Here is a 27,696-nt window from a genome sequence, read left to right on the forward strand (position 1 = left end):
TTTTTTTTTTGTTTGTTTGTTTTGGCTTCAAAAGACCCATCTGTGTAAAGGTACTCCCAGATTTATCACTCTCCAGACTGGATTCTCATTTCTCATGTATTTGTTGTATGATAAAAGCTTAGATTTGTCTTGATTGTTTCAGAACACAATGGAGCAACAATGAAAGTATGACATCCCTTGGACTCCAGCACAATGTTGAAGAGAAAGGAAGGAAAAATCCCTCACAGTATGTTTAGAATTTCTAAGGCTTGAAGTTGAGGAATGCGGAAGGTTCACAGACCCAAACCAAAGTGTACATTTCTGGGTGCAGGATTTCCACAGAACAGGGCTCATCAGATGCAAATGAAATGTGAACCTTAAGGAAGGTAACTTCTTTCTATGTGCCCAACTCTCTCAGTCAGAAACTTCGTTCTTCCATTAAAAACAAATTGTGCTCTCTGATTTATAAAGTCTATTTCTCTTTCTTCAAGTTGAACGTTAACGTTCTGCCTTCTGCCCTTAACTTAATGGACATTCTCAAAACTGGCAGCTTTTCTTTCATGCGGGAAAAAGGAATAATTCTAAATTGAGAGCACCAAAATAGGTTAAGGATACATTATGTCAGAGGCTGTGGACTGTTAGCAAGCCAAGGAGGAGCAAGTCATAGGGCATAATGCAATTAAAGGCAACTGCATAAGATTGCCAGCCGTTTCATTGTGATGACTTCACCTGTTGATACAGAGGTGACCCTTTTCAGTCTGTCTAATATTTTGAGAGATTCCTAGGCATTTTCCTAATTTCTGAGTGAATTGTAATTATCAAGTATAGTGAATGCTGTGGGTGCCCTGCTGGATTCCTTTACCAGACCCGGTACCCTCCTTCAACCTGCTGTGTTGGCTGCTAATGAACCACAGCTGCTCTTTTTTAAAGAATTGCTGATGGCAGCTGCATCTCCCGGGAGGTTATGACCCTCACCCCAACTAAGGGCAGCCAATGATTGATAGATATGGGGCTACAAATGGCCCCTTTGATCAAGGGATCAATAATTAATTTTGTGGTGTGATCTCATGGGTCAGTCAAGACTAGCTTTTATATGGGACCACATCTTTGCTCAACTCTTCCTGTTTCTTCTCCTTCTTTCTACCCTCCCTTACTGGATTTTCCTTACAAGCACCCCTTTTCTAAGTCTCATGCACCAGAGCTATTGTTTCAGCTTCTGATTCTAGGTGCCAGGACCTAAGACAGTGATTTTGCCCATAGATTTTTGACATATTTTGTCCTGCTGAATTCAGTAATACAATTATCATTGCTAACCAGAATTCTACTAGAAAATAGAGTATTCTCTTCAAATTATTAGTAAGCCTTTGGAATAGAAGAAAAGTTCCTTTAAGTCAGTATTATTCTCTGTGTGGGCTTCATCTGTCAGCTTACATGAAAAAAGCATGGTTGGCAAAGAATCAAAGTCACAAAGATTGGAAATTTAAAATCTATGATAGATTCCTACCCTCCCCCCAATTTTATTAGTTTGTCCAGTATTTGACTCTATTTATAGCAATCCTTCTAAAAGCTTGACTTCTCAAGTTGGAATGATATTCTGCCTTAATAGGAATAATTATCAAGACCTTTGTATCTGAGAGTCCTCTGGGTGACACAGTAGAAGATTTTTCCCTTGGAATCAAACAGCCCGTCCAAGTCTGAAATGATATGTATTTTCTGGGCCCTCTGTAATTAGAAATGTGATTGTATAAATGTCTGAAAATCTGTTCTGTTTTAAAGAAATTGGCCTAGAGCCTGTTCTAATCCGGACACAAAATTCACAGAATTTGAAGGTCTCCTTGTCTTGCTACCAGCCAGTGGTATGAGGGTGGGCTGATTCAGCAGTTGAGAGAATGGTGATTCTAGCTGACAGGAGCAGTCCTCCAGGAAATGTCAGGTTGACCCTACTGCTTAGAAAAACAAAGCACAGAGGTGATGAAAAAGGACACAGGGACAGAAATATTTAAAAGGCCTTATTATTTCTGCTGGGGAGGGGGGTGCAAGGATATATGGTTGTACAGTGGAGGAGTTGGAGTCCTTTAGCCACTTCAAAGCTGTGCTTTGTACCAAACGTAATGTCCAAACATGTTGACTGAAGCACAGAATCGGATATTACTGATTCTTAATACTATATTTCAGTCTAAAGAAATTGGCTCTTTGTTTTTACCATGTTATTGCTTATTCATAATCAATACCTTCTAATTAATTCTAAAACATTCTTTTTAAAGCAAGCAGGTGCTCGCTATTTTCTATTTAGACATCTGAGGTTCATTTTGGTCCAATTTCTTGATTTTTGCTGGATTTGGAGCATGCAAAGTTGTTAGCATTTGATCTTTGAATGTGATGCATCCATTCGAAGGTCAGTGTTGAAAAGTCAGAAAATTGCTTTTAATTTTGTATAATTTGTGGTTTATTTTTGAAAGTCACAGAATTTCACATTCTAAGACTATTTCCCGGAGATTGTTCCAAAAAAGGCCACTGGCTTTTAAAGGAAGATGAATATATTTTGTTGTTGTTATTGAATTTCCAAACAAAAGAAGCTTGAAACTTGCCATTTATTACTAAGAAAGTAGAGGTAATTATTACAGTTGCTGATGTCTTTGTTCAAAACCCTTTCCCTGCTGATTATCATATTGTTTAAAAGTCTTAGGTAACTATCATTACTAAGGAGAAGGGGGACAGTAAAATGCCATGTCCCTGAATCACTCCTTTCTGTTCCCCAAACATAGCCAAGTTAAGGAAACAATGAGAGCAAGCCTGGGCTGGAATGTCCAAACATATATTATCTTGAAGGACACCGGCTTTCTCTTATGCACACTGGGAATTAGGGCAAGTTAGTGTTATGTGTAGAAAGTTACACTCCTGCATGTATGCAGCAACAGTTTCTCCTTGGGATGCTGGTCATACAAACAAACCAGGCAAGTTAAAGCTGATAAAGTCACTGCTTATGCAGCCTGAGATATGAAACCCCTCTCTCAGTGGAGAAGGCACGAAACTGAGGACACTGTGGAAAGGACATGTGTCACTCATCTGGCCAGCTGCCACTGGAAAGCAATAATTGGTGAGTAAAAGCACAACAATAACAACAACAAAAAATGTTTCGACTCACTCTTTACTCTTTTCTCCTGTAACCCCAGTGTATTTCACAACTCTCTCCGAGTTGGTGCATTAAAATTATACATAATAGTGGGATACACTGTGATATATTCGTACATGCACATAACATAATGGGTCAATTTTGTCCCCCACTACCTCTCTGTTTCTTTCCTTCTTCTTTCCTTATTATTCCCCCTCCCTCTATTCTACTGGTCTTCCTTCTTTGTGACTTCACCCCTACTTTTTTTTCTTGTTAACTTCCACATATAAGAGAAAATGTATCACTTTCTGAGTTTGGCTTATTTTGCTTAAATATAATGCTCTTCAGTTCCATCCATTTTCTTGACAATGACATAATTTCTTTCTTGTTTATGGTTGAATACAACTCCATTGTATATATACACTAGGTTTTCTTCATCCATTCATCTGTTGATAAATACTTAGGCTGGTTCCATAGTTTGTTGTTGTGAATTGTGCTGCTATAAACATGGGTATCAATGTATGCTATAGTATATTGACTTTAATTCTTTTGAGTAAATACCAAGGAATGGTATAGTTGGGTCATATGGTGGTTCCATGCCCAATCTCTGGAGGAACCTCTATTGATTTCCATAGTGGTTGCACTAATTTACAATCCCATCCACAGTAGCGTTCCTTCCCTCATCTCCTTGTCAGAATTTATTATTATTTGTATTCTTGATAACTGCCATTCTAACTGGTGAAGTATATCTCAGTATAGTTTGATTTGCTTTTTTTTCTATGAATTAGGATCTGGCAAAGTTGAAAAAAGTCGACTAAGAGAAAGGAGACAAAATATTTGTAAATATTTATGAAGTGGCTATGTAATCTCTCAGTTGTTTTAAAACATTGGTTTAAAAAATTTAATCTCTTACTTTGGTTTTCTTTTCCTGATTATTTTTTGCTTATTTCTAGAAATAAATCATGATTTATTGAACTAAAACTGAAAGTAGAATTCTGCTAGCATCCCTAACCTCCGTGAGTTGTTTGGCTGAGTAATCATATCGCCAGACTAATAGTTGAAGTCATTAAAGCAGATAAAGCATTTGTGAATAAGTATTTTTGTAGATGTAAACCTGGGTGATATAGAGGGAAAGAGACCATTGGAATAATGGTAGCCTTAAAATATAAACATTAATTATTTACATTCTTAAAAAGGCAAAGATAATTCAAGAGATATTTCAGAAATAACCATACATTTTATTCACATTCTTTTGTATTGTTTTAGGCAAGATTTCATCTATAATTAAAAGTTTAAGGTGAATACTGAAATACATTTACATTCTCTGAATTTCCACCAATTAATGATGGTGAGGTCATCCAGAAATACTCTGGGTGTTGCAGTTCAATCAGTCTACAAACAAACCTTTTGTTGCAGTAAATTTACTAAGAAAACTTAACTACCAATTGAGAATACTCTTCAAGCAAGAAAAAATATTCAAATAGCATTACTACTAAATAATAAAAAGGCACAAAACTCCCTGTCAGAGGGTCTTTGCAACATAGACTGGTAATATTGCAATATAGGGTGGTGACATAGAGTGGTAATTATCTCATTGTATACATAAAATACTTGCTAAATTAAGTCATGGAGATTCCCAAACTATGTAATATGAAATCTATTGTAGTTGTGTTGAGAAAAGATGAAACTATGTTGGAAGATTACTGCTAACCTTCCTCAGGGTCATGTTGAGGATGTGCAAGGCCCCAGAAAACTGTCTTTTTGTGGGACTCTTTCTATATAAACACTTTAACTTAAAAAGTGTCACGAAGTTCATGGACCTATACGAGGTATATAAGTTATAATAAAGCTTCAGAATAATGGATAAAGAGAAACCTACTTAAATACACATTTGTTTATTGTTCAATCTTTGCATGTAAAAAATTAGCTAATAGCCAGCACTGTATCTTCTTGTTCATTGTCAAATGCTTGATTCTCCTGGCTACTTTTCTCTTTCACTGTGAGAGAAACAAGTTAAGAATGCTGTTATTATTCATACTGCCATGGCTCTTCAGATTTCATTTGTATTGAAACAATATAGATCTTTTTGCCTCTGCAGTTGTCTAATACCATTTATTTAACACTGGTTTAATCATTACTCATGAGATTCATGTATCATTCATCATGCCACCCTTGAATACAGGTTTCCAATGACTGTCTCAGAGGCTGTTATAATGCTTTGTTGATAATGACCACAAATGCAAATCTCATCCAGCACATGCATGGAAATGTGAGTGGATGGTAGCCAGTGCATTCCCTAAACAGGATCTTTTTCAATGTTGAAGGTACTTCTACCTTTCAATACTTCACCAGTGAGGAAGACGGGTGAGGAACCCATGGAAGATAAGAATTTTGGTCCTATTTGCATCAAAAACGTTCATCACTTGTCCAGTATGGCTTAAGACCAGCCTGGCTATGTTACAACATCAACATGATATAAGGCAGGAGAGTACATGAATCTGAAGAGTCACCAGACAGAAGAGAGCAAAGATCATGAAGCTCAAGTGAGATAGGCAAGGCCATCCCCAGAAAACGGCCTGATTCATGATGTGGGAGATGTGGAGGAAATACACGGACAGCCCTGAACAGAGGACAACTGCTCCACCTGCTCTCTTGGGAGTATATGTTAGGTGTGGCAACACAGATGATGAGCTGTTATACTAGCCCCCATGTGTGGCTCAAGCCCAGGGAACAACAGAGCCCCAAGCTTGTCCTGTGCTGTTTAAAAGTTGAGAGCCACCCCAAATCATTATGCCAGTCCCATTCCAGAGAACCCATCTCATTCATTTTTTTTCATGAAAATGGAAGAACCTCTTTTGATTTCCATAGTGGTTGCACTAATTTACAATCCCACCCACAGTAGTGTTCCTTCCCCCACCTCCTTGCCAGCATTTATTATCATTTGTCTTCTTGATGATTACCATTCTAACTGGAGTGAAATGAAATCTCAGTGTAGTTTTGATTTGCTTTTGTCGGATTGCTAAAGATTAACTTAAGTACCTGTAGTATTTTATTTATTTTTAAAAATAAATTAGAATCTGGAAAAGTTGAAAAAAAAATGACTAAGAATTGTGGCCAGTAGAACTCTTCTGGAGGTTCTTTGGGGGCGTCAGGTGTACCCAAAGGATATGAGGTAGAGGGGTAGAGGCTTAGTGATTCTCTGTAGAGGAGAAATGAGACAAGGGTCCTGGTGTGGTCTGAGGCCTTTTTTCCAGGTGGATTGCTGGAGTGGGAGGGATTGTCTCAGTCACAAGGGAAACTTAGAAAATTTCTTGGAAGGTATTGGAAGGCATTGTGCCCCCAAGATGCAGGCTTGGGAGAGGGGTCCTACTTGCCTGGGGTCTATGGGAAGTTTTTTATTTCCTCTCAGCTTCTCTGTTGTTGTTCATCTCACTAACAAAATTGTCTCACCCAGTCTTGGCAGTTTATTCTTATGCTGCTGCTCTTATTACTAATGTTCCCTCCTTGATGTCCAGCAGTAGGCCACTTTTAGATATGTGCCTTTGGGATCTTTCTACAACAGAAGTGAGGAAGACTAAGTTCAAGAGCAAGTTGCCACATTCTTAAATCACTAACATAAATTCGTAAGCATTAACATTATGTGTGGTAGTGCACCTCCATTTCAGAATGGTGGTCTGAGCTCTGAGGAGAAACTTTTAGTTGATGGACTCTTAACACAGAGAAACATTGATGGAAGTTAGGGCTATTTTTATTGCTTACTGTGTTTTCATTTAAATTGATAAAAGTGGAGGAACATGTCACTTCAGTACAAAAAAAATGAATATATGAGTTTTGTGGGAGCTTCAGGAATCACAAGTTATGACTGGTAATGTAAATCTATTTTTAAGTGTCTAGTTCCATTCAAGGAACAATGAAAAGTGGTGGATATCTCTTTGTCTTTTTGTACTTAGAAGAAACAGATATGAAAAAGTGGTATCCTAAAGTCATAGATCAAGCAGCTACTTTAAGAATTTTAGAATGACAATAATTAGAAAGACATGCATCTTTTGTGAAAAAAAGGTAATTTTTTTTTATTTCTGTGGTGTTGCTATGGAGAAAAGATGTGGTAACTCTTTATTCCTGTTCTGAAGCATAGATGAATTCCAGACTTCAATTTAACTTTAATCTGATTTGTTTTGCTTTTGTGTTTTCCTCCTTTACCCTCTCCACTCCCCCTACCCCCCACCCTTCTCTTCTCCTCCTCCTTCTTCTTCCTTGTGGTACTCTTCAAAATCCTGTTGAAATCCTATTGTGTCTAAATAGTTTACTTCCTTCTGAAGTTGTTATTTAAATTTGCTTTACAGTAAAATGGACTGTCTCCCCAAATAGGGACTCCTGGGGAAACCATTTGTTCTAAGAGAAGTAGGTGTTTCAGCTGAAACAATGAGTTTGATGCAAGCTTTGTCCACAATTTAAAAATCTTTGGGAAATAATAAATAATCTTTCTTTAGTTTAGGGGTGATTCATTGCTGCCCTCTTTGCTTATTCTTATGTAAGTGCTGTAGAAATAAAAGCTACTGCTATGTAGCTGTTATAAAGTATAACAGATTCATATTAGTCACTAAGGAAGGAGTTCCAAGAGAGATTAAATGAAAAAAGCAATTAGATACTGCTTATTTAAATTTAAAGAGGAAATATAGGAATGCATATGCATTCCCCCCTCCCCCCAGGGATGCAAAAGAAAACTGTTAACTACAGTTCTTACACAAGTGTGAGGTTGGGAGAAACAGCTTAATATTCATTTAACATCTTTTTGCATCATTTTGATCTCTTTATTTGTTCTTTCATATGATAAGCAAAATTTTCAGGTGGTCTTCTTAATTTCCCAACTGCTCCGTAAACATGCCCAGTAAAATCACCAAGTCTGTGAATATGATGTGTCTTTTACTCTTGTGATTTTATGATGTGATATGGTACAGTTTACTTTATGAGAAATGATCCAGGGATCCCTGACCCAATTACAGGCGCCCTTTATAGGCAGTTGATTTTCTCTGGTCAAAAAAGACAATGAAATGAGATCAAAGACTCAAAGCATGACATGGACTGGGTGTGTCCTTGCTGGCTTGCAGATGGAGAGGACACCATATTCAGGAGTCCATGTTCAGCACCTAGAAGTTGAGAACATTTCTCAGATGACAGGCAGCAAGGAAATGAGGCCCTCTATCCTATAAATACTGCTGGGAATTGAATTCTGCAAACAGTGAGCTTGGGGACTGCCCGCTTTGTTTCAGCTTTGGGCTAACCTGAGTAGAGAAACCAGCATACCATACTGAATTTCTCACCTATAGAACTGTGAGCTAATAAATGAGTGGGGCTTAATGTCACTAAGTTTGTGAAAATTTGCACAGCAAAAAAAAAGTAATAGTGTTTTCAGTAATATTTGTATTTAAGAAAATGAACAATTACAGTAGGGATTATCCAGGCAGTGAGATTATGGGTTTTGTTCCTTCTTAATATGTTTTAATTAAATAAAAAAACTTAATAAATGTAATTTAAAAGAAAACAAGGAGAACTTACAATAAGAAGATGCACTCTGCCAAAGTTAAACGTAAAGTTACTGTATCTAAAGGGAACAATATTTTCTCATTGATTTCCATTTTATATTTTCATTTATTCATTACTGTCTTATCCTAGCAAAAAAAATATTTTGTAACATTATAAATTAGCAATGCATTTTCAAGAGAGAAAATTCGCTTGAACCAAATGTCCCCATTTGAATACTTTTGGCAAGGGAAGTGACTAAATAAACCGTTTATTTCAGGACCTAGTATGGGAACAGACCCATGTCTGTTTAGTTTGCTTCCATCTACCCAGTAAACCCAGCACCTCCCTCGGGTCTTGGCATATAATCTGTGCTCAGTGTTTGTCTGTCAACTAAAACAAATGAATGTGTTTACCGTTAGTGTTGCTTTTGAAAGACTTTATAAGTTTTCTTCTATTCAGAGTCTCTTCTACACATTTGGTTTCCTACTTAAGAACAAATAAACTCCTTTTTCTGCATATCTGTATTCTTTAAGTCCAAACACCTACACCTTCCACAGCTTAGTGTCCTTCTCACTGTGTCCTGGACATTTATGGTGTCTGCTATTTTGTAACTTTTTGTGCCCCATCCTTGCAAATTACCATATTGAAACCTCACACCCAGCATGATTGTGTTAGGAGGTGAGGACCTTAGGGAGGTGATTAGAGAGCTCCGCCCTCTTGGAGCACTCATGATCCTTCTACCCTATGAGGACTCAATGGGAAGGTACTATCTATGACATAGAAAGTGGAGCCCTCAGGGTTGTGTTTGTAGCTCAGTGGTAGAGCAGTTGCCTAGCATGTGTGAGGCACTGGGTTCGAATCTCAGCACTGCATATGAATAAAATAAAGGTACATTGAAAACTAATATATATTAAAAGAACAACAACAACAACAAAAGTGGAGCCCTTACCAGACAGTGAATTGCTGGCACCACAACCTTGGACTTCCTAGCTACCAGAACTGTGAGGAATTAATTACTGTTGTGTCTGAGATAGCTGGTATATTTTGTTATAGAGGCTTAAAGGCTAACAATAATTTACAGAGTCAAGTTACAGTATCTCCATTTAATGATCTTGGGTGATTATTTTTGCAAATAATTTCTACAAGACTGAGGATTTATTTTTCTTTCAGATTTTTCTCTCTTGCTTTGCTATTCTAAGTTTAAATTTTCTGTAAAGGGAATTCTCAGCTCTTCCACGTTTGTCAAAAGATAGGGAGTTTCTAGATGGCAAAAACTGTTATTCTTGTGTTTTATCTGCGTGTTTAGCACAGAATCTGGCACCTATAGTTGCCCAATACATATAACAAATGTTAATAAAAATGGATCTCTGTATTGGGGAAATGTTTCTTACAGGTAAAAATTCCCTGTTGCTATTAAGCAATTCAGGCAGTTTTATTTAATCTCTGAAAATTCCAGTACAGTGTACTTGGAAGAATAGTTTCTGACAATAAAACCAGTGATGGAACAAAGAAAAAAGAAATTGAAATAAAGACTATAATAAAAAAAAAGAACTCTCATTCTTCCTTTCTCTGGTTAATTGCAAGGGCACTCCCATAGGGTCTCTTTACCATGTATGGATTTAAAATTATTGATTTAAACTTCCTAAGGAATTTGATTTTCTGCATAAGGGTTAATTCACTAGAATACGCTGCATTTCCTTGCATGTCATTAGGGTCTTGGAGACACCATTAATAGGCAATGGACCTTAGAGTCACAGCTAATCCTCGTGCTTTCTTAGAACTACAAGTAGTTGCAAACATAAAAAGTTTTTCCCTAACAAAGGACATCTTGACCCTGTGCTAAATCTGTATCCATTTCTTCCCCCAACTCTGAGCTCTGAAGGCTCAATTTAGCATCCAAAAAAAAAAAAAATTGGGGCCGTGTTCTTTTCCTTTTGTACCTCATTACCAACAATGAAGACTTTAAGAACAGGTATGTTGGCTGGCAGTTTTACCATGATATATGACAGAACAGAATATAGATTTTCTTTTTATCATATGTAGGTCTCCAAGTTATTGGTAGGAGTACATATTTTCCAACTGAAACATAAAAATGGGATAGTCATTTTGGGTGCTTAGTCAACCAAGGATACAAATCCCTTTGACCTCCCAGGATGCTGAAGATAACCCACAGGTGGCTAGCAAGGTTAATGACAAGAACTGGTAGTTTTCTCACTAAAGAACATGCAACCATAATTTCAATATGAATGGTTACTGTCTCCTCAGTGCATTAACTATGCAGCATTAACAACATTTTCATAAATTTAGTAAGCAGCAAGAGGGACACTTCTTATAAGTGCTGGCAAAGGCATTTTTATATTTTATATTCCCTAAGAAGCCTTTTGTGCTCTCCTTTAGGCAAATTCAGTTCTAATACTAGCTTTCTATTCTTGGGTCTTTGCCTCTAGGAGAGAAAGAACCCCAGAGTCCTCATCTTTATAGACCAGGTTAGTTAGAAACGTATGGTCAGGGCCTGGATCATATCCAGCCAGCAGATCTTTCTATTTGCCTTGCACGGTGTTTAAAATGGTTCGAACTAGTTGTCCAAAATTAAACGACAGGAGACCTACATGTAAAAAGAAATCTGAAATTTGGCAATGTTGGTCCAGCTTTGCCACTTGGTAACTGGAAAGAGGTCACAGTCCAGTGGCTCCTGCAATGTACCTTCCCTTTGTAGGAATGAGAAAGAGGCACTGCCTCTGGGCAGTTAAATTATAAGGTTGCCCTGTCAGAAAGGCTGTGGCCCACATGCAATAAGCTTTGCCACCACTGCCACCAGCTCCTTGGGCCATTTGACTCCTGTCTGAGCCCTTCAGGCATTTGAGTCTGTGACCACTGCCAAAGCCTTTGGAGGAAGTTGTTGCCTGCAGCACACATCTTGATGAATGAGGGCTGGCCTAAGGGGTTTTCTTTGATATCTTGCCAACAGAGATGGAGACACGGTGTTTGTTTAGCTCCTCTTTTTCCTGAGAAGAAATCTGCACAATTGTGCAGGAATTGGATTCAAAGGCCAAGTCTCCATGTTCTCATGGTTCTCCCTGCTTTCCAAACCTCCATATTCCCCCACTCCTACCCCATGCTGATTTGCCACTCCCTCTGTTCATTGCCTATGAGAAGATGTGCCTGAACACAATATAGCAATTTCTCTGTTATGACACAGGGATATGACTCTGTTAATGTAGAAATTTTGAGGTAGACCTTGTGAGCCATCTTTGGATGAGTAGATTCTAGTATCTATCTCTGTTGACAGCTTGCTCTTATTAAACGCTGCCCCAAAGTGAACCCTGCAGTCCCTGATAATGGATGATACCAAAGAGTGAAGGAACCCCTCTGTGGCCTTAGCAGACCTGAAAAATAGTTTCTCTATGACTCTCCAAGAACCATAAGCTGTTTTGTTTTTAAAGCATCGAATCTGACAATCATCAAAACCATTTACAAATTTTACCTGTATGTGATGCGACGTAAGGAGTGATAAAGTTAATATTATACCTATCAGAGAGTGTATAAATTAATTCATCACTAAGCCCAGTTGAGTGAGATTTAGGAGTCTGTTTGGGCAGAATGAATTTCAGATTGAGACTGAGTACTGGCCCTGCCACTTTAGTAATCATGTGAACTTGGGAAATCCACTTAACTCAATGGCCCTCACAGGAAATACACTGTAGGTTCTGCATCCATAGATTCAACCAACTATGGAGCAAAAGTATTTAGGAAAAAAATTGCATATGGACCTAACATATATGGACTATTTTTGTCGTTATTCCCCAAACAACTCAGTAAAATAACAATTTATATAGCATGTACATTGTATTAGGTATTATAAGTCATCTAGAGACGATTAAAAGTATGTGAGAAATCCTACTTAGAATAAGTTATACTCCATGTATGTCTAATAGGTCAAAGTGCATTCTACTATCATGTATAACTAAAAAGAATTAAAAAAAGTATATGGAAGGATGAGTATAGTATTATTTGCAAATACCACATCATTTCAGATAAGGGACATGAGCATTGTCAGATTTCATATCCACAAGGATGGAGGAGGGAACTGGAATCTTGCCCCATGGATACAAAGTGGGATGACTGCATTTAGATTATAGCATGATGAGCAGAACTCAGAGGGTTTAGGATTTCTGGAATCTGTCTCCTCCTCCATTTTACTAGTTGGAACAAATTAACTTCTTATACTCCATTAAAACAGAAATGAAAATAGTAATTTCCTAATAGGATTCTGTATGATTAAATGAGATAATGCTTGTGGTAGGTCTGCAGAATTGTGGGCCATTGGAGAACCCAGCTTGGTGTAAAGGAGACTATCAAAAATATAGGTTCCCTTCCCTCTTATTGCTTTGAACATGAAGAGTTTTAGCAAATAGGAGAGACTAAAGGTTGCTTTGCCCATAAATATTTAACAAATTGATTTTTACAGTGGAAAGGATATAAATACATGAACATCAAGCTGTTTTGCTGAAGGTGTGACTTCTTAATTGGGGCAGTTTGTGTGGAGAGTTAAAAATAATTTTAGAGTTTGAAGTATCGCAGGATAACGCAATGGTTAAAACAAAAATAAGAAAGTATCTTTAATAGTGTGAGTTACTGTCTGTTCCCTTTAGGAATGAGTTCCAGGCTACAGAAGTCTTTATCTAGACACCCAGATCAAGCAGAATACAAAGGTCACAATGCCAATTTTATCTGTAACTTGTTTTGCAGTGCCAGAGTCTTGGTTTTTAGGAAAAGACTGTGGTTGCTATGGAACTGTTAATAATGATTGCTGCTTGTACCTCAATTCTTCATACTCCCAATCTTCAATATAAAATCACTTAGATTTGGACTGTAGGGCAGTACGCAAACTTTTGAGCAGGAATTAACTGGGCTTAGGCATTAGTGTCTTAATGTAGGAAATGACTTTCATTATAACCTTTACCTGCACAGGCAGCTGGACTGTGTCAAGCAGCTTCTGCTTTCCTGCTAGTCAGCTGAACCTCATGAGGTTCAAACTTGACTCTTCTGGGTGGGCACTGCTAAAAGCAGAGACATTTGGGCTTTCATCATAATAGAATATAAAAAAATCTGGTTTGTGCAGAACTGGACTTAGCACGTTTCTCTTATTTGAATGTATAAAAAAGAATAGTAATTCAGTCATATGCTAGATTCCTAAGTTAAATGAGGAAAAAATTCCTGTTGAAATATATATCTGCATTTTTTAATAACAAATATTGTGGACAAATGACATATTTTTTTTGCTATATTTCTGCAAGATTTGTGATCCGTGTAATGGATGCTTCTTGCTCTGGAATTATATTTCTAAGATATAGATCTCAGTCTGTATTAATGTATAACTGATGTTTGGGGAAAACTAATTGAGTTCTTGAGCTCCAGGCACATGAAGTTAGGAATGGGTTATTAGATGGGTGGGAAGAAGACATATCTAATTTGGGGACTTTATAGCCTCTTCAGTATGCAAATAATTCAACAATAATACAGAATAAATAGCTTCCATTTCCACAACTGCTGCTCTTTCTAATCCCTACAGTATGTGTTTCCCAACAATTATCTGGCTTAATTCTCTGTTTTATTGCTTTAGATTTTAATGCTTTGAATGTGGAACATAGAATAAATGTGATTGTCAATAAAACTTAAAAAGATGCCAGGGTGCAGTTTTCCAGTGACAAGCAGCTAGTTTATGGGAACAAATGGATAAAAATATTTTTGAAAAGGGGATGTAAACATTACACTAGCTCTGGATCCTCCAACTCCTCCTCTGTAAGAAGCTACAGTAGCTCTTAAAAGGTTAAACAGGCATGCTTTGGGCCCTGCATGAAATTCAGTCTTCTACCCAGTCTATGGCTGTACAAAAGACAAAGGTTTATCTGAGTGAATAAACTGAACCCATAGTTTGATAAATTCATGTTTGTAGAACTATTTAAGGTATTAAAAGGTCTGGTACAATATAATAATAATGCAGATGGGACTATCAAATCCATCAAGCTACTGCAGTAAATTCAGATGCTATCCAGAGCTGGCAAGGTAATGTCAAGAAAGTTAAACTTGAAGAATGAGAGTTGGATTTCTAAATGAGATCAGGAAAAAAAGAAAGCAGAGTTAATAGGGGAAATCAAGACTGAAACAATCAACATTACAGCAACATTTGGAGGAGAGTTTAAAAATCAATTCTTTCTGCTTGTTGTAAAATTGTTCTGCCAAAAATGTGACATTGTTATATACCTTTTATTTTTTGGTTTATTTAATCTTCTTTAACATAGCCATTGTTAGTTCACAAATCCAATATGTGGGGTTACATTATTGTGAAATAAGACAAAACTGAATGGGTTATACCATCAATACATTTTGCTAATCCTATCCCTTTTATTAAAGACAAAGCATAGTTTGTTATCATTGTCTTGGATTACCTCTATTTGTTATATTATTTATAGTGGTATATACTAAAGGTAGGGAATTTTCTCCCTGGGTCCACTATCTTTGAACTATAACTTAACAAAACATTAGCATTTTGTAATTAAAAATAGATAAAGCAATATGTTAGTATAATGTTAGGCAACAATAAAAATTACCCTGTCTGAATGAATGTGTACACATATATAAACATGCTTTAAGAAGTTACAAAACATTAATATTCTGTGAAATTAATATATAAATAAAATATGACCTGGAATGAAATTACCATTATGTACAAAAGAGGAAAAAAAGCATTCTTCCCTTCTCAAACCTATAGACTTTAACAGCTTATAAACTAACATCACATTATATATAGTGTAGAGGTTATTTCAAATTTAGAAAACATTAAAGAATAGTATGGTCCAACTTCCTACAAAGACAGTACATATTATTAACTTTTTGAAGATATATACTTATTTCAATGTGAGACAACATTCTACTGAACTGCTTCCGAGAAATAGTTGTACTTTCTTTTGATTATTGAGAAAACAATGCAGCTTTAACACAATAAAATATTTGTTGTAGTATTTGAAAATATTAGAAAATAAAATATTGTGAAGTTATAACATTTTATTCCAAGATATAGAAACTTTTTTAGTATTGTTAATTAAAGAGTGAAAAAATTAGCTTAATATTGTAAAGATTTCACTTTTAAGCACATATTTTTTCCTCTGTCTTCATTCTCCTTGGCATTCTTTACTTTCCATTTCTCTTATTTCTCAACTTCTTCCTCTTAGTTTTCTTTTCTAACAAGCCTTGCCTTTACTCCATACTGAATATCATTAGCTATCATTGTCTTTCAACTTTCCTTCATTTCCAAAAAACAATGGGTCTTATTAACTTAAAAACTGCCTGAACATTTCCCTCTACCTTTAGTAAATATTTGCTTCTTGAAATATAGCTGTTTTTACCTTACACACGTATGAATATTGTGTATCACCCACTTAAAGATTAGATTCACAGAGAACTGTAGAAATTCACTGGATGACTAATGGCACACTATTCAACAAGCTGATGGAATGACAAAAAATTAATCACATGTCACAATTGGCATTGTAACTGTCCTCTGATTTTCTCGACTAAGGGAATTGGTCAGTGTTTTTTTCAACTGCTCCATTTCTTCTTCCTGACAATTTTGGAGAAATTCTACAGCAACAGAACCTAAGTGCAAATTGAGTGGATCCTCTGACAGGTTGCTTTGTGGCCTCATGTATGTACGTTGCCACTATGTGGCCAGTGGAGACTCCCTGGACAATGACATTAATGAGTGGGCAGTATGGAGATAGGGAGGAGCTGGTTTCCAGGCTCTGTTGCCCATTTAACCTGGGGCACAGGCTGGCGGCCCTGGACTCCCGGTTTAGGTGGTCTGGTCCACCTGGAGCACAGCTGGATGCACGGGTTCCTCATTCGACTGCTCTATCACCTCTGAGGTCAGCATGTAACCACCTTCATAGCACACCTTCTGGGCCTGTTCCAGGGCCACCGGCTCTTCTTCTTCATCTTCCACGATTGTCAAGTCAATGTTGCTGTCCATCCCAGAATTATTCCCTCTGAAGGCCCCCTTCTCAGTATCCCCTTCTGTGTTCTTCCCTTCCAGCAGGGAACTGGGGAGGGATGCTTCAGAAAGACCCTCTGCAAGCGAGCCCTCTTCATGGTCATTTGGCATCTGCTCACTGCTTGGCATATCTTCTGACTTGCTCTCATTTTCTGCAGGGCTTTCTCCCTCTCGGACTTTCTTTCGACCAAAAGTGAGGGGAGAAACCTTGAAGGGGGAACTTTTCCCTGAGGATGTTTTCTGGTGATTGGATGTGAGAGATTTCTTAATCTTCTCTCTCCTCTCTACAGATACGATCTTGGTCCCCAGCTTGTTCATCTTTTTCTCAATGTTCTGGCGAGAAAAGGCTTTCTTGAGGCTATCTACTTTCTTGAGGCTGGATCTTTTTATTTTCTCTGCCCTACTTTCTTCCATCTTTTCCTCTGCACTGTCTTCCAGGGTCTCCTCCTCATGGGCTAATTCATCATCGGAGGAGAGGTCCACCGTGTGCAAGGTTTCCTCCAGGGTCTTGTTCTCATCAGCAAGCTCCTCCTTCCCTTCCACTGGGCTGGGAACCGGCTCTTTCACAAACACACTGGCAGGGATCTCATTTTCTTCCTGAAAAGATGGACAATGTAGGTTTATGTTAATAGCATATTTCACAAAGGGTCCTAAATGGATGTAATGGGTGTGTCTTTTCTGGGGGATAAAAATGTCAGAAAAGTGGTTGTGGCTTTTGGTTTTCTGGACTGGGGAGCATTCATTCTAAATTGGGCAAGTCCTTTCCCTTAGGCTGGATAAGGCCAAGGTCTGCCTGTTGGGAATAGCATGAGGACAGCTGGCAAAAGCACTATCAGTGGCAGGCAGCAGGGAAGTGGGCTGTGACTCAGATAGACCAGGAAGCTGCCTAGATAAAAGGAGCTAAAGTAAGTACTGTACTGTGAACCCAGAGGCCCTCTCTTTCCTACCCTCTCTCCAAGTCACAGGGCTCAGCTCCTGTCAAAAACCCATTGCAAAAGCCCTGAAGTTGGAGATGAATGATCAAAGATGGGGGTTGGGGGAGAAAGCTGAGAAGTCCTAAAGTGCCAGACACTATGTAAAGTCTTGTTTCCTTCCCTCCCCAGCTAGATGTCAGCAGTGAAGTTCTGCTCAGAAGCACACAGGTGTCTTGCTGATGACATCATTTGAGAGTAAGAGGAGCAAGGGCTCAACTTCCTGAGGCCCCTGCTCATGAAGGTCATGAAGCTATGTGTTTTAGGACAGGCTTTGTGGGAGCTCAGGGGTAGGGGAGATACCAGGGTCATTTTTAGAGTTGTGAGGGATTACACTGATAGGCATTGCATATCAAGTCTCTGTTGCTAAATAGTTTCTTTGGGCAAGAAGCCTTTGGCCTTTATCTCTATCTAATAGTAAGGAGAGAAGTTTGGGAAGTTACCCGTCCTCTTCCATATTCCCAGAACATCCCTCTTCTAGTTCCTCACATAGGCAAGATGGCCTTGCAATAATAGTTCAGGATACAAAGTCCAAGGACTTGCTGCCAGAGTGCTGAGCAATGGTGCTTCCATGCTCACCAGGGAGGTTGAATCCTTATTTTTGTGGTTTTCTTTAAATATTAGACAATGAGAGCCCTTCAGCCAGGTGCCATGATATTTTCACTGGAAAAAATGGCACGGGATCAGATGTGTGGCAGAAGGCCCCAGTCTCCATCTTTGCTGTACTGCTAAATGGCTGTGCAGCTTCAGCAAATAACTTAATCTCCTTGGGTCTCAGTTTCTTCCAAATATGAACCAAAAGGATTTGACCTAGATTAGCAGCTTTCAAACTGCACTCCCAGGGGCACCAGGGTTTCTGCAGGAATGTGGGAGGGGGCAAGTCTATTGAGCCCCTTGCCACCCCTGCTGCCATCAGAGCCTCTAGGTGACCTGAATATATCTTGGGCTGCCCAGTAAAATTTCAGTTTGAAAAATAACTGGATTTAGTGGGTTTAAAAGTCTACTTGAGATCTAAACTTCATGCAAAGTTCATGTTCATGGTAACGACTTCTATTCTGGCTTTGTAATTTTGAAACGTGTATAAAATTGCATTATAATTGAAAATATGCTCTGAGTGTGACTATTTTTTAACTTCTCGATATGAAGAGTAAGTGAACAAATTTTTGATATCATAGAGAAACTTAAAACTCTCTCCTTAACTACTGAAGAGCATAATTACAGTACTCTGAAGAGATACAGGTCTTTGCCTTCCCTTATACACACACTCATATGGTATCTTGTTCATTAATGGGTTAGAAACAAAGGAGAAAGTCCTGGGAGAGGTGAAGAGCAAGAAGTCTGTTTAAACAGAGACCATGTGAGAGGGAAGTTATTACACATCCTGTTTCCTAACGCTCTCCTCACACCCTCCCATTTTGTATGTCATGGAAAAAGTTAGGTACACAGTGTGAGAAAAGGTGAAGAGGTGAAAGGAGTTTGGAGTTACTAGGAGTCATTTGTGACCTGGGCTTTTGCAGACAGCCACTTTTCTCTTGCTTCAAGCTGAGTTGCTTAGCTTTACTGGAAAGCACTCCCCATGAAGGCAGGAATTTTCATCTCTTATTCCCTGCTGTGTCCTCCACACCCAGAGCTCAACAGGGGCTTGTCCTTGGGTAAGGTGGTTTTCTAAGAAGGTCCCCAGGGGGTGGGAGTGAAGATGGCTATACTGTCCTGTGGGGCTTGAGGACGATCAAATAATGGCCTGACTCTGTGCCAGTTTGCTGGATGCTGGTGTCCCTGGAAAATCAGGAGAAAACAAGGCAGGGCAATGGTTTCCCTTTTAAAAGGAAGGATTTTATTCTCTGTGGGTGAGTATTTCTGAAAGCAGGGAGACAACAGAAATAGCTAGGGCTCTGATGCTTAGTCCAGAAGCAAAATTTCTTCTGGGGTTTGACAAGAGGGTTGGGAAGGTTTGACAGATGTTGCTTGCAGGAAAGGAAGAAACCAAGAGTTCAGTGAAATGTTATTAAAAGTTCTCAGGGAGGAGAGCAAAAACTCAGGCAGAAAACTGTTAAAAATAAGCATTGGTTATCAGAGAAGTGGTACATTTTATATAGCATAATCTTTCAGGGTAATCAAAAGTCGCAAATTGGATAACTTCCCTTTCTTTAACCCTAACTAAAGGTAGGTATATTAATTGTACTTCTAAAAGAATTAAACTACTATTATTTCAGTTTTCCTTAAATTAAGTTTTTGTATTAACCAAACATAGTTTCTATAAGATCTTAAGACTCTTTTGTCTCTATTTTCACCTATCCACTGAGGACAGCTTTGAGGAAAATGTTTTAGAAGGTGAATCAGAAGAAATCATTGGTAGATACAGGCTGAATCTGTGGGGTGGGAGCAGGTGTGGAGGGAAGGTGGAAACCCAGTTGAACTCTTTTGTAAAATGCCAGGGAAATTTATACAAGAGCTCTTTTGATGCCAACTATGGAAATTAACCCAGCAGGAACAGAGATAATCCAGAATGAGCTGGATGTGTCTTTGAGTGAGATACATCTTCTTGGCTAACTGCTATGCTTCTGCTGTCATTTTAATTACTTGAGCAGTATTTTATGTTCTGTCTACTGGACAGTGTTTATTTTGTAGCTTCTTATGGCATCCACTCTGGAGGCAAACTCTTCTCACACAGAAATTTGTAAATGTGCAAGCACATGTAGGTCTTCCCTTTCCATGATGTTTGTTTCAATATACAACAAACAAACAAACAAACAAAAAAACGCTGACACTTTTCAAAGTCTGTTCTTTTTAAAGACATATGCATGGTGTTTGACCATGAAGTATCTGCTATGGGGTAGAAACTCGAGTTGAACTTCAGATGATGAATCCTCCATAACCACCCCCTCCCTGAGATGCCTGGTCTCACCATGTGCCTGGGCATGCAATCCTCTCACACACACCTCTTGGGAACGCTTGATATTTCACATACCTACAAGTGAGGTGACTGACTCTTCTGCCTTCAGCAGAAGAGTAATGTTGTAATGTTTTTGATTTGCTTTCTCTTACAGATTCTAAGACTGACAGCTATTTCAAGGGAGAGGACGAAGTAAGTACACATCCCTAACTGTCACTCCTTACTTACGCTAGTTAACCATCTGTCTACTTAAGGGTTGTGACTCCTTAAAATGGCATTAAGAATCCTTGTGGGCCGCTTTGCTTCCTTGGGCAGTTCTACCCACTAGGAGCCCCAAGGAGCAGCTGGTTATTTGTCCTTTGTTTTCAAAAAGGTCCTCAGCCTGGACTGATGCAGGTGTTTGTGATTCTGACCTTTCACAAGGACCCTGAGGAGGTTTTCAAAGGAAGGGAGAATTAAACAGCACACTTCAAACATATATGATGGATATGCTGGCAGCATAAAAAGAGAAAAGGAGTGGAAAGAACTCAAAAAGTGGCATTTTTCCTTGCACTCTGGCTTTTTGGCTACTTATATTGATTCTTGTGAGCCAGTCGTCCAGTCTTGCATGTAAATACAATGCAGAGAAACTTGCCAACCTGCTGGGCACTTCTTGAGTTGAATGAAGATCACGGAAGTGAATCTTTGTGCCTATGCAGGCATGCACACTTTTAAAATGAGGAGAATCCATGACCAGCCTTAGAGAAAGAAATCAACCCGAAGTCATTTGAAAGCCTGAATAAGGAGAGAGAAGCCAGCAGTTTGCTTTCCTGTCACTAAATAATAATTCTTGACATTAGACAAAGATAACAAAGGATGTCATATTCCTACAGGGATGTAGTGGCATCCCAGAGAGATATGAAACCATAAATTTGTGTCCATGGAATATTTTATCCAATAATTTCTAACAAGTAGTTATTAAAATGGAACTATGCCCACCTGACATTGTGATTTATAGGTCTCCTACACATTGATGGTTTTCTCCGATTTGTGTTTCTGAGGTATAGATTGCCAAGCGGATAAAGCCATTGATTAGAACTGCACCCCTAGGGCAGCTGTCGGTGGAATCAGCAAGTCATAAGAATAAAATGCATTAGTTATAATCCCTGAGCAGTCTTTCGCATTCTGGAGGATTTAAAAGTTTCATTATTTTTCAGTGTTATCAAGGGTTTCATTTTTTTGGGGGCGGGGAGCACACTGGTTAGGTGTTCTTAGTTATTCATAAAAGACACAAAACAAAACAAAATAAGAAAACAAATCACACTGAATTATTTAAAAGCTGATATAGAAAACCCAGTTTTGAACTTCACCACCATGGGATTATAGTGTTTGTTTTTACTCATTTCACAATTCCAGTCTGTAATTTCTATTATTAACAAAATGAAACATTGCTAGTGACTTGGTTTCTTAGGGCCTCTGCTTCTTTGATATCAAATGAATTTAAACTAAATGATTATTAAGGTGCTTTCCAGCTCTAACATATTTGATTGTGTGATATTAACCTAAACCCTGCAAAATAGAATTGTAGAAATGATTCCATGATGTACTCATGCCAAATGTGTTTTGCCTCATGGCAAGAATCAAAACTGTAGGACCTGAGTTGTATGGGAGAACTTTTTTTTTTTCTTCCATTCATCAAATTCCAACAAACACAGATTACAAAAAATGGAAAGGGCAACATTTACTTGGAAGGCTTACACATGACAAAGAAGCTACTTTTTTTTTTTTTTTTTTTTTTTTACATATAGGAGGAAGTAATGATTTTTTGAAGATGTATCAACAGTAATCAGTTATTCATTTAAAGTGCCAGGGGCAGTGCTATTATTCAATAAATGTAATAACAACAAGAAGAACTAGTATTTTGTTATTTTATAAACTAAAAGGGCATTGCTGTGTAACATATCAAAACCCATATCTCATTATAGGAATGTTAATCAATGTGATAGAAACATGGCAAGTTGTATCTTTGATTATCTGTATTTCTATTTCTTCCAAGTTTGTACTAACTCAACAGTTTTTAGAGCAGTGGCTTTGGATAAAGTACAATCTTTTGTTTAAAAATCAATTTTAAAACTGTCCTAAGATATTATGCTTTTAGAACTTTTCTAAAATTCTGATCTCATCTAAGGAACCAAATGATTAATATTTGAGCATATTTATAGGCTCAATTCTCCAGAAATGTATCCACTGCAAATATCTAACCTTTCTATTTTTTTCACCCAATTTCACAATTTTATGTGGAGGAAAGTGTAAGCTGGCCATGAGTACTCTCATTTTGTTCACTGGATTCAAAATTATTCCCCAACTGCTTTTTCAAATAGTCATTACTAGAACCTTAAGAGGACATAAGTGGACACGGTGCCCTCAGGGCCAGTTACTTGTGAAATTCTAGCCTCTTCAACCAACAGAGAAAATTTCCTCTTAACTGTAAATCCACTGATTTTTCTGTACAAATTGTATTTTTTTTAGTCAAAGATAGGCATGCTTACAGGCAAAGTCTTAGTCTTTGTCTATAACATTTGCTTTTTGATTATTAATGCCTATGAATTGTATTTTATTAATGCTAGGTCATGTCACAGTATTTTGAGTTCAAACATTGATCTTGAGCTGTTAAAAAAACTTAAAAAAGGAAAGATGCTGAGTTTAATGAGGACTTAAAAATTTATTTAATTGCTCAAAGGGAGTTGATTGTTTCTTCAGTTTTAGATACTACTGGTAGTAATTTGAAGTAATTGCTGAGAAATTAGATGCTTAACAGCTACAGCAATGTTGTAAAGTTCAGCACAGATTTCAATAAATAAATGACAAGTTTTAAGTAGCACAGATTAAGAACAAAGTTTGAAATGAAATAAAGCAAATATTTTAGTGTTTAGTCAACCAACCAACCAACCAACCAACCAACCAACCAAAATACATGTGTAGATTTTGGAGAAATGACAGGACTTCACAAACTGGAAACATAATATTTGCAATATTACAGTTCTAATAATGTCCAAACCAAGGGGGGTAGATTTTCTTTTTGCATTCTCTTATTTTTACATAATTTTGTCTTGAACAAGAAAACCAATAGATCGAGTAAGGGAAAGTCCAGCATAGTGTTCAAGTGGACTGAAAATGAGAAACTATATAAAGATACCAAGTGGCACCTGGTACACTACCTAACCTCCACATTCCCTGCAGGTCTAGGACACATTTCCCTTCTGCTACACTATGTAGATCCTGCTGCTACTAGAAGGGTCTACTTAGAGAAAGTCTTTTGGGCAGATTTCTATACTTCCTTGGCAACATGACATAATGCTGATTTCAACATGATGGTAGGCATACCATGCATGGGTGGGTGTGTGTGTGTGTATAAGCCTCAACTCAAAAGGCATCTGCACAGCTGTTTTAAGATCCTGGGAAGGGTGGGGTTAGTTTTGATCCAAGAGCCATAGTTCTAACCAAGTATAAGTGTGGCCTCCTGTCTGAGCAAATGCATTTCAGATCTGCTCAGTAATAGCGTCTTATTCATTGGGCACTTATATCATGTCAGTCTGTGCTCACTATTTAAAATGTTATTTCCTTATTCATCACCTTACAAAAGAGAGATGAGAAAGAAAGTACCAGTGTCTAAGAACATATATTCTGGGGTCAAATAGATGTGACTTTGAATCCTAGCTTCACCATTTGCTTACTAAGTAACTTCAGACAAGAAGTAAACACCTCTGACTCTCAGCATTCTTCTCTCTAAATTGGGGATACTTGAAATAATGCCCAGAAAGATGCTTAGTAGTATATGCAGGGCTTGTTGAGTGCTCAAATATAATTTTGCTGATATTAATATTTTCAGTGTATAGATGAAGAAACAGGCTTGGAGAAGATATAAATATGTCAAAGATCACATATTTGCAAGTGATGAAACTAGGATTTGTACCAGTTTGATTCTAAAAATTACCTTTTCAACCACTGTACTGGACTGCTTTCTAACACATATGATTGCTGTTCCTTGGCACCCTTGCTACCCTACTGAAATTCCAGCTTCAAGAAAGAACAAGAGAAAAAGCAATCTTCCCACTGGGAACCATACTTCATTTGTTTCTCCAAATCATCCTCTTACAATGCCTTGAGACTTGTGATTTCTCATATCCCTTAAGCCAATAAAGGACCCTACACAGCTTAAGAAAAGGCCAGTTACTTGCTTCTAGTCCCCCGACTCCTCAAATACTCTTCAAAAATATACCTGGGGTTGCTTGCCAGAGGGACCCAGAACAGAGTCTGAGCAGATTGTTTTGGATTCTCTTAGCTTCCATTTGGTCTTGAGCACACCCCCCCCCCTTTTTTTAAATCTTTTCTCACTATGTGGAGAATCCTACTGTTTCTGGTTGCAATTTCACACCTGTCAGTCCAATGTGACAAAACAGGTGACCATGTCAGGCCCTCATCAACAGCACGTACCTTTAAGTTACCCAACAGTATATATATATTTAACATCAGTTTCACAATTCTCTTGAACTTCTAGTCACATTATTCCCTCCTTATTCCCCCCAACACAAACATTTGCAGAATTCTGTGTATAAACAAAACAAAACCCAATCCCAATAAATTGTGCTTTTCCTTTACTAGATAAATACTTTCTCCCATTCCTTAACTGAGGAATGAGATACAAGATAATATCCCTCATTCATAATGAAAAGGGGGGTGGATTTCCTTTGGTGACAGAGTTAAACAGGACTGTGTTTGATTTTGTTTAGAGATCACTATTTAATTTAGGAATAGCTTAAGACCTGAGATTTCTACTATCTTTTACACTAATAAAGTGAGGATCTCATAGGCTTACTGTATCTCTTTTCAGTTCATCTGGTATGTGAAAATCTATTGCATTTGTATTAAAAGCTGAAAAGTTTCCTGACTGTGAAAGACTTCAAGGTGCAGGAGAGGATCAGCTGCCTAAACTTTTATAACATTCAAGCGCAATTTTTGAGGAGGACAAAAAAGCAACGGGATGAGTCTTTCCTTTTATGGGTATAGGAAGGCTTGGGTTCTAACTTGGCAGAGTAGATTCATTCAGAAAAAAGAAGGCTCCCTCGGTTTAAATCCCAATTTCTACGTCTTTCTTGGGAGATGAAGGCTTTCCCTGTGTGCCTTTCACAATCAAACTGTTGGTTATAGCCTCTCCCCTCCATGGCTTTGAAATCCTCTCCTATTCACATGGTCACAATGAGACAGCCCTGAGGCAGGATGGCAATCGCTTCCTGGGCTCTGGGCTGGCTGGGTTCCACCAGGCGGAAGGGCTTCCAGCCCTAGGCAGGGCTGCCCTTGGATTCACAAATGCCCACCACTTGGTGGAACAAGGGCCCTACGCAATCTCCCTGTCCCCAAATAGCCTCTTGCTACATTAACTGCATCATTGATGCATTAAAAAAAAATTAAGTGGCCTTTTTATTCTAAGGCAACCATTTGAAGGAGAAAATATTCAAGACTAGGCTTTGTGACTGTAACTGATAACACTCCTTTTATTTTACTTTACAGATGTGGTCTCTCTGAGCAATGAGAGGCATATCTAGTGTTTGTAAAGAGTTATGCTCTGCATTTTTAGTGCATCATTTGTTAGAAAAAGAACTCAACAAGATTGCTTTGCTCAAAAAAGTCTTTAAAGAACAAGGCTAGTTCAACTCTAATGGAATCAATCAATCACTTGGTTAGTCCCCAAAACACTGGCGGCCTTTGGAAAAGGGGACAGTTGAAATTGTTATGAGTTTCTTGATTTAAACAAAACAAAACAAAAAACTTATGATTACAAAGAGCTAATAAGCAGCCACTGAATTAAGTTGCCCTGTTCAGCTAACAGCTGCTGCCAATGTTCCTAATGCAAAGAGACAAACAAGTTTGACTAGGGTGGGTACATGCACCTGCCTGTCTCCTCAAACTATATGGAATGCATCCAGGTGCTCACTGAAAAATGACCCCACTTTCCCAACCTCAGGGGCATCTACCTTGGTTTTAAGCTGAAGCGACTTGGGAAGTTCCCACTCCTGTATGCAGATTTCACATTTGTCTGCTGCAGGCAACCCAGGGACAATGCCTCTTGTGTGTGATCACTGACAGGCAGGACAGATGTAAAAATGGCCATGAGAGCCAGGAGGACTGAGATCATGAAAGTTGAAGAACCCCCGCCCACGTGTGAGGAGTCTAGGGGACACTGACCTGGAAGATGAGCACCTTGAAATGGTTGCGTCTGAGGAGTTGAGCGTGGTTATTCTCCAGCCGCTTCACTTGCGCGCACTGTCTCTCCATGCGCTCCTTGACAGCGCGAGTGTGGGCGCTGACCTTTCGAGATTTCTCCAGCAACTTGCTCACGGTGTTGCTGGTAGAGGCCTGGTATTTGGAGAGCTTAGTGAGGTCGTTCTGGATGCCCTTCACTGAGCCCTCCAGACTGATCTGCCGCTGCTCCATCTTGTGCTGGTTCTCTTGCACGGTGTCCAGCATGTTCACCAGCTTGTCTAGGAGCGTGTGCACCGTGACGGCGTTCACCTTCGAGTTGTCCCGGATAGCCTCCTCGGTGCACCCCAGGTTGAGACTGGGGCTTGGTGTGGAGGAGGGAATCGGGCTGGGGCTTGGTGGTTTCTCCTGGCTCATGTCAGAACTCGGGTGCTGGAACTTTTCCGCTTGTGCAGCATCCTCTCCCATGGTTGGACAGATGGGAACAATCTCTCCTGGGAGATTCTTCTTGCTGGGGTGAGAAGGGTGGCGGTGAGGGTGCAGGAAGAGGCCCTCTGGTTTAAGCTCTGAGCACTGCTCTTCAGGCTGGCAGAGGTTCAGACAGGCAACAACTGGCTAAGCTGATCAGGGGAACTGCATTCCAGCTGCTCTTAAAGGTCCTACTCCACCCAGTGGGAGGCGAAGGTTACAGAACTGAGAACCACTCAGAGTTCAGAAGCATGCACACACTTCCTTACCACGTTCTCCACTGCACACAGCACTTTGGTGCAGGTTTAGCTTTTCTTTCCTATTCCCCTTCCCCTTTTAAAATAAGTTCAATGCCATATTTCAATCATGACTTCATCTAGAGGCGGAGAAAAACATGCTAAGTTGGCCCAGCTCCACAGCCTCCAATTGGCTAAAGCTAGTAAACTTTTCTCTGGCTGCTATG

At 38.7% G+C, this 27,696-nt stretch overlaps 1 protein-coding gene and 1 long non-coding RNA gene across 2 annotated transcripts in view; both read right to left on the bottom strand.

Moving 5' to 3' along the window:
• Positions 1 to 27,696, bottom strand: part of LOC144365591 (uncharacterized) — a 154,375-nt gene that overhangs the window by 72,706 nt on the left and 53,973 nt on the right. The gene's annotated exons all lie outside the window — the stretch shown is intronic.
• On the bottom strand, positions 14,863 to 27,588 carry Cavin2 (caveolae associated protein 2). The gene is made up of 2 exons (XM_005324359.5): positions 26,751 to 27,588; positions 14,863 to 17,261 (listed from the first exon to the last, which is right to left on the bottom strand). The coding sequence occupies exons 1-2, from the start codon at positions 27,231 to 27,233 to the stop codon at positions 16,467 to 16,469; spliced, it is 1,278 nt and encodes a 425-aa protein (XP_005324416.1). The 5' UTR covers positions 27,234 to 27,588; the 3' UTR covers positions 14,863 to 16,466.

Source organism: Ictidomys tridecemlineatus, chromosome 7 (genome assembly GCF_052094955.1).
Source record: "Ictidomys tridecemlineatus isolate mIctTri1 chromosome 7, mIctTri1.hap1, whole genome shotgun sequence".
NCBI classification, from domain to species: Eukaryota; Metazoa; Chordata; class Mammalia; order Rodentia; family Sciuridae; genus Ictidomys; species Ictidomys tridecemlineatus.

Excerpts from the sequence above, each read along its gene's own strand:
- Cavin2 (XM_005324359.5), bottom strand. The coding sequence starts at position 27,233 with ATGGGAGAGGATGCTGCACAAGCGGAAAAGTTCCAGCACCCGAGTTCT. Across the intron at positions 17,262-26,750 it reads TCAAGGTGCTCATCTTCCAG|GAAGAAAATGAGATCCCTGC; the intron begins GTCAGTGTCCCC and ends CCATCTTTTCAG.